This window comes from Parasteatoda tepidariorum, chromosome 6 (genome assembly GCF_043381705.1).
Source record: "Parasteatoda tepidariorum isolate YZ-2023 chromosome 6, CAS_Ptep_4.0, whole genome shotgun sequence".
Taxonomy (NCBI): domain Eukaryota; kingdom Metazoa; phylum Arthropoda; class Arachnida; order Araneae; family Theridiidae; genus Parasteatoda; species Parasteatoda tepidariorum.
In genome coordinates, this window is record NC_092209.1 from 15087307 (window position 1) to 15093751 (window position 6445).

Consider the following 6445-nt stretch of genomic DNA (forward strand, 5'->3'; position numbering starts at 1 on the left):
AAGCTTTTCTCGAAAATTATTCAACCGATTTCGTGCAAATGTAATTATTTTTTCTTAATAAGGTTAGAAGCTAAAAGTTTCAACTCTGCAGAGGAAATTCTCAACATATATAAGGGAAAAAATATAAAAAACGAAAAAAATTACACGACACATTTGACAAAAAAAAAGGGGGACGGGGGGATTTAAGGACTACTGCTATAAGACCTGCAACTCAAATGAAAAAATATTAAAAGCATCTTTACCGATAAAGATTTATGGACGGTAATGCAGGGCATGTCATAAGGACTGGAAATTGCATAGCAGTTTAAGGCCTAAAATGTCTTCATACGCCAATAGAGGACTTCCCTATTATTGACTAGCTGTTCGTCAGCATTTGAATCGGTAATCTTATTTATTTACGTTATTTCAATTTTAAGTTTGCTAATTACGTCGAAAATTTTATTTAAATGGGCCCAGAAACAGTTGTTTTTATCACAGTTTACTTCTTTAATAATGAAGTTAGTTAGTTCCTAAACCAGCAAACGACAAGACAGGTAAAATTTTATTTTGCAGCCAGTGTTAAACAGTCGACCATTTTTAGGGTTTATGAATATCAATGAGCAACTCTGTAGCCTTATAATTCTGAGCCCAGCCCAGAAGACAAGGAAACTTCTAAATCAAGTATTCAAACGGGACTTTTTGATAGCAACTAACCCGCATTTGCATTACATGGAGAGGATAGCAACAAAAACCTCCTAATGTTAGACTGACGGCAAGGGAGACTCTAATCCATTTTCTGTCTACCACAAAAGTATTTCACATTAGTTTTGCGATCAGTGCAAACCGGGAACAGAATTCGCATCAACTTGAATCCGCTGGGATTCGAAACTGGGTTATCTTAATTGGGGCAAACCCTCTAACTCTTGAGCCACCATTATGATAACTACAAAAATAATAAAACATACAACAAAGCATCTGTAGTGGCGTAATATGGCAGTTTGGTCTACAGGTTTCTATAAAATTCTCAATCATTAAAACGTGCTCTTTCCGGCCACTCAGTTTGTAAACCTCTGTACTGAACTTACCTGTATAATGGATTATACATCGAAGATTGCAGGATTTCGATGAAAACTATCCATAATGCAAGGCGGTCTCCCAGGAGGAATGCCCATAAAGTGATGTTTCATGTAAATAATTTTTGTTGCTGGAATAACTGTATTTAAATTGCAATCTATTGAGCCTAAGCCTGGGATAGCCTGGCTGGTAAGGCACTGGGCCAATGTCCAAGAAGTGGTGGGCTCAAGCCCCTCCGGTCGAACACTCCACGTGTAGTAAATGGTGACTGATGAAAGTTAAAAACTGTCGAGTCACAAAGTCCTCCATGTTCCCATAACAAATCATATCTCTGGGGGTACTGATACAGGAGTTTCCTTGTCTTCCGAATTGGTTCAAAATTACAAGGCTACGGAGTTGAACATTAGTAGTTGTAAACCCAAAATTGGGTCACCTGTTCAACGACGACTATAAAATAAAATCTTTTGAGCTTGGTGACTCAGGGGATAGAGCAATCGCCTTCCAATGAGGTGAACCGGGTTCGAAACCTAGCCATGACTGGTTGATTCGAATTCCGCACTCGGCTTGCGCCGACCACAGTGCTGTTGTAAAATATCTTCAACGGTAGAGGGATCATGGGTTAGTGTCCCGTTGCTGTCAAGCTAACTGCAAGTTTCTTAAAAAAGTCCTCCACAAAGGTAAATTTCTTTCTTTCAATATTTGATCCAAGAGTTCCCTTGACTTCTTGATTGGGTTCAAAATTACAAGGCCTTCCATTAAACATTAGTAGTCATAAACTCAAAATTGGGTCGGCTATTCAACGACAGTTATAAAACAAATAAAAAAAATTATAATCTTTTATCTTGTCAAAGTGAGAGAAAATGCTTTAAGAAATAGAAATTTTGCCCAAGTACAATCCTGCACAAGATTTTTTTCATTAATATTTTATTTTACATTCATAATATAATTCCAAAATAAATGTAATTATTTAAAAATAACAAAAACTTAATAATTCAAGAAGGAAAAAAATCAACTTCATTCAGACATCATCAGTTAACTCAAGACAGAGATCATCAATACACATTACGTTTTGAAATAATTACAAATATTAAAATGGCAAGAAGCGAATGTACAAACAAACAATATGTTACAACTTAGCAAAAATGTTTCAGAAAATTTAACTATGAGTTGATCTGCACATATTTACAGGTCTGATAAGTAAAATTGATTATACTTAAATGAAAAGAAAATATAGTATGTTCGCCTGACCATGTATGACTTAAGAAAGGAGGGGGCAGGGTTCTGAAAAAAATAGGGATATAGGGGTGACCCGAAGAATCCGACTCTTTAAAATAATTTGAATAATGATTACATTTTATTTCTTATTATAAATATTAAAAGCATGTATAAATTATTAAAGTTATTTTCCCCTTTTTTAAAAATAAACTCAATTTCAATACCTAGTCAAATGATTAATTACTGAATATTTTAAATAATGAAACCAACTTTCTCTATATTTTAAATTGTCTTTCAGTGATTTACCAAGTAGGATCTTAGAATTTTTTATAAAACAATTTTTTAATATTGTTTAAAAAAAATAGGATTTGGATGACATGAAATTTATTACAATAGATGATGATATTCAATTAAAAAAGCCCTCTTCCGGCAGTCAATTGTCGGCTGCTAAAAGGTCTTAGAGGTTAAAGCTTTCAGGACTAGCAGTATAAATGTGGTGATAGGGTCTGCATTTTGCCCATTGGCTACCTTTACTTCCTGAGTATCCAAGGATCTGAAACTTCCAGCAAATACCAGGGAAAGCAGCTCAATCCTTTATGACAGTTCCGTGCTTTAAAGCTGTTTTTTGAAGGCTCAATCGAAATATGAAAAGATGCTTCAAACTTGCTCCGGACAGCAAATAAATATTTTCAAGTGGTAGTTTATCATTTGTGATTCTTGGTTTAATAAATTCAATTTAGTAGATTTTTATCCACCACTATTTCTAAACAACTTATATAATTCACCACTTTATAGTAATTATGTCACGCTATACCTTTTTAAAAAGCAAGCAAAAGTAGTCAAATATTTGCAAAATTTAGTTCGTAGTTATTTACCGTTTTCTTAATTATTTCGGCGTGTCCCGAACAGTTGGCATCTCTGTCAACGTTCCGTTACGAGTTGTTGTTTACAGAGCAATTAAATATCCTTTCTATACCAAGAAATGATATGTCAAGGTGTTAAGGATAATTTTAGTAAAAATTATTGGGGTCAAATAAATTTATTGCTTTTCAAATTTATGGTAAATTACTTTGGTTTAGTTGATTTAATATTCTTAAATTAACTAAAAGTTAGTATTAACTAAACTAAAGTTAGTATTAACTGAAAGTTAGTAAAATTTTAAAGTTAGTATTGGGTATAAAGTTAGTATCAGTATTAAGTTAGTATTGGGATTGAATTTTTTGTAACTTCTAAACAAAAATTTTACAAAAAGTATAATTGTACATACAAACAATCATTGTATGCATGAAAAAGATTTTTATTTAAAACCCTGATCTAAATATGCTAAAAATTTTTATAGTGTCACAACTGTTAACAGTATTACGCAAAAAGTAATAAAAGCTAATTAGGTGATGGCAAAAAAAACTACTTTTTGTTTGTAATATATTTAATTAAAAAATAATTTTAGTAAAAATTAGTGGGATTAAACAAATTTATTACTTTCAAAATATATTATAAATTACTACGATTTGATTAATTTAATACACTTTTACAGTTAGTATATAGGGATTGAATTATTCGCAACTTCTAAATGTAAACTTTACAAAAGAATAAACACAAAAGATCAGAAAAAAAAATCTATATATAATAATGAATAACATATGAACAAAAGGAAACTAATTAAACATCTACACAACTATTAAAATATAAAATCACAGTGGTAAATATGATGTGAAACATAAATCAACAAAATAACATGTATATCACACATATAGTTAATCAAGTTTATATAGATTTTAAACCATCACAATTTCCAACAATATCAAAAAGCTGTTACAAGGAAAAAAGGGAGTATGGAACAGCAGTTGTTATCCATCGAAAATTAATTATACCGATTTCTTTTTTGCCAATTTTGAATAACTACCCACAAAAATTAAAAAAATGTTGGGAGACGATATTAAAATTAAGCTGCATAAATCATAAAAGTACAATCTTAAGCAATTACTATTTGAAATTCTGAATGACTAATATTCTTTTATGGGTGCAAAAAATTAAAAAAAAGAACTTAATGCAAATAAATCTAATTAATCGTTGTTACAAGATTAAATAAATCACCATAATAACTTAAAGGAAGTTATTACGATAAATTTTTAGGTCAAAAGAGAGAAAAAGATGTTTCTATTTCTGAACAAAATAACTTTAACCTTATTACACAGAGAGCATAATTCCTTACTAGAGTTAATGCAAAGGTTGTTCCAATTTTGAAATTATAAACTTTTTTTACCTATACATCTTTGGTGCTGGAAAATTTCTCTCCTGCTTTTCCGATTTCATATAGTTTTATAAATACACGAGGGAAAAAAATCAGTCAAGTCTTTGCTGTGAATAAAATTTGCAAAATGTATTGGTTAAGTTTCAATCAAATTATCCGAGAAAAGCTGTGAGCTACACAGAATTCAGCAGTAAAAAAATTCTCTTCTGACACTTTTTTCATTTGTATTTATTTTAATTTTTTCAGACAGGGTCTAGAAAAAGGCTTTGGTGAATTCCAGGTTTACGAGAAAAAATAACAATTACAATTCAATAACTAAGAAATTAAGCATGGCTTTAGTATCATGTAAGATATGAACTAATGACAGGAACAAAGTTTCTACGTACACAATAAAAAGTGAATGACATTACACAGATTAGAAACATTTGCAAAATTTATTATTAATCCTAAGAACAAAAACACAGAAATGTATCACTATAAATATTGGCAAATAACTTCACAGCTTTTTACTCCGTAAAGCTTAAATGATTGTTAAATATTAGCACAAAAAAATTTCATTGAAAATAACAAGATAAAATCAAATACATACAGCAACTTTTAGCATTTTCCTAATAAAATGATTTCGTGTAACAAAGAAATTACTATACCATTATATTTAAACACCAATTTACTCCAGAATAAATATGCCAAATGAGATTTTTAAAAAAAATCCATGGAATGTTAAACTATTCAAACAATTAGCATTTAAAAAAATAGTTAGAGATCATTGTTTATGATAACATAATTTGCAAATATGAAATTTTCTTTTTTCTCTTTTTTCTGGACATAAGAAATGAAAACAAAACATTATTTATATGAGTAATTTATCCATAGAGATTCGAGAAAAAAAAGTTTCAACAAAATTTTTACTGTAATCAAATTGGATTTTTAATCAGATTGGTTACCTAAACATACAAACATGAGTAACATTCTTTATACAAAGATATAACACAAAAATCACTAAATAACTATTCCGTGCTCACTACAAATGTATGCTATCAGTTCATTCACACATACACAAAAATAAAATGGCAATGTGTCATTTAAAATATATTTGCCAACATGTATATATTTTCACATACTTTCTCCTTGGGACTACAAATTGATAACTGTACAAAACAAGAAAGTATCGCTTATTCTTTCTTATGATGGTTTTGATCAGATTCAGGGGCAAGCTGCTCGGGTTTGCTACTAGATCGAGAAACTCTCCTGTGGCTCCGATCAGATTCACCTGTTTGTCTCCTAAGACGACTTTCAGCCCGCACTCTTTCTCGTAGTTGGGCCTGTTTAATTTTGATGGTCATACAGCCACTGATGTACAGCCAGCGCCCCTGCAGATAGAAGGAAAGGAATTAACAAAAAAAAAAGTATATTTTTTATTAATGTATCATTTATAATGACAATTTATTTTATGGAATTGTTGTAAAAAGCTGTGGCGTAACTACCACTACAAAAGTTTAACATCATTCACTAGTATATAAAGCCAGGGCTAAAGAGAATACAAGGGCTAGTTCACTCCGCTCTTAGAGCTGAAGCTACGATTTCCCTCCTCATGACGTCACTGTGTCTACAGATCTCGGAGACCGCAAGCAAAGAGATGATAACTTTGCATCTTTCTCTTGTAAAAATAAGTTAGACTTTTTCTGGTTATTAGCCTTCAAACTTTACGTAATTAACACATTATTTCCGTTCATAAACATAGTTAAAAAAAAAACTTTCTTGGTTATTATATTAAAAAATACCATTTTAAACTTATAAAAATGTTTTGCTAGTTGGTGAAAATGACACGATAAATACTTTATTTTAAAAAGTTCAGTTTTAACTTTAACTATTAAGAAAAATGAAGGCATATATCGACACTTTTTTTATCTACATATTCTTTTATAA

At 30.6% G+C, this 6445-nt stretch overlaps 2 protein-coding genes across 4 annotated transcripts in view; one reads left to right on the top strand and one right to left on the bottom strand.

The window, feature by feature from the left end:
• LOC107451959 (testicular acid phosphatase homolog) overlaps nt 1–6445 on the top strand; it is a 539537-nt gene that overhangs the window by 24567 nt on the left and 508525 nt on the right. The window lies entirely within an intron of this gene.
• The window catches only part of LOC107450716 (transmembrane protein 18), a 13745-nt gene continuing 9890 nt past the window's right edge, over nt 2591–6445 (bottom strand). For both annotated transcript variants that reach the window (XM_016066583.3, XM_016066582.3), the window contains one exon: nt 2591–5889. In XM_016066583.3, the coding sequence (XP_015922069.2) occupies nt 5692–5889 (198 nt within the window). In that variant the 3' untranslated portion in view covers nt 2591–5691. The remainder of the gene's footprint in view (nt 5890–6445) is intronic.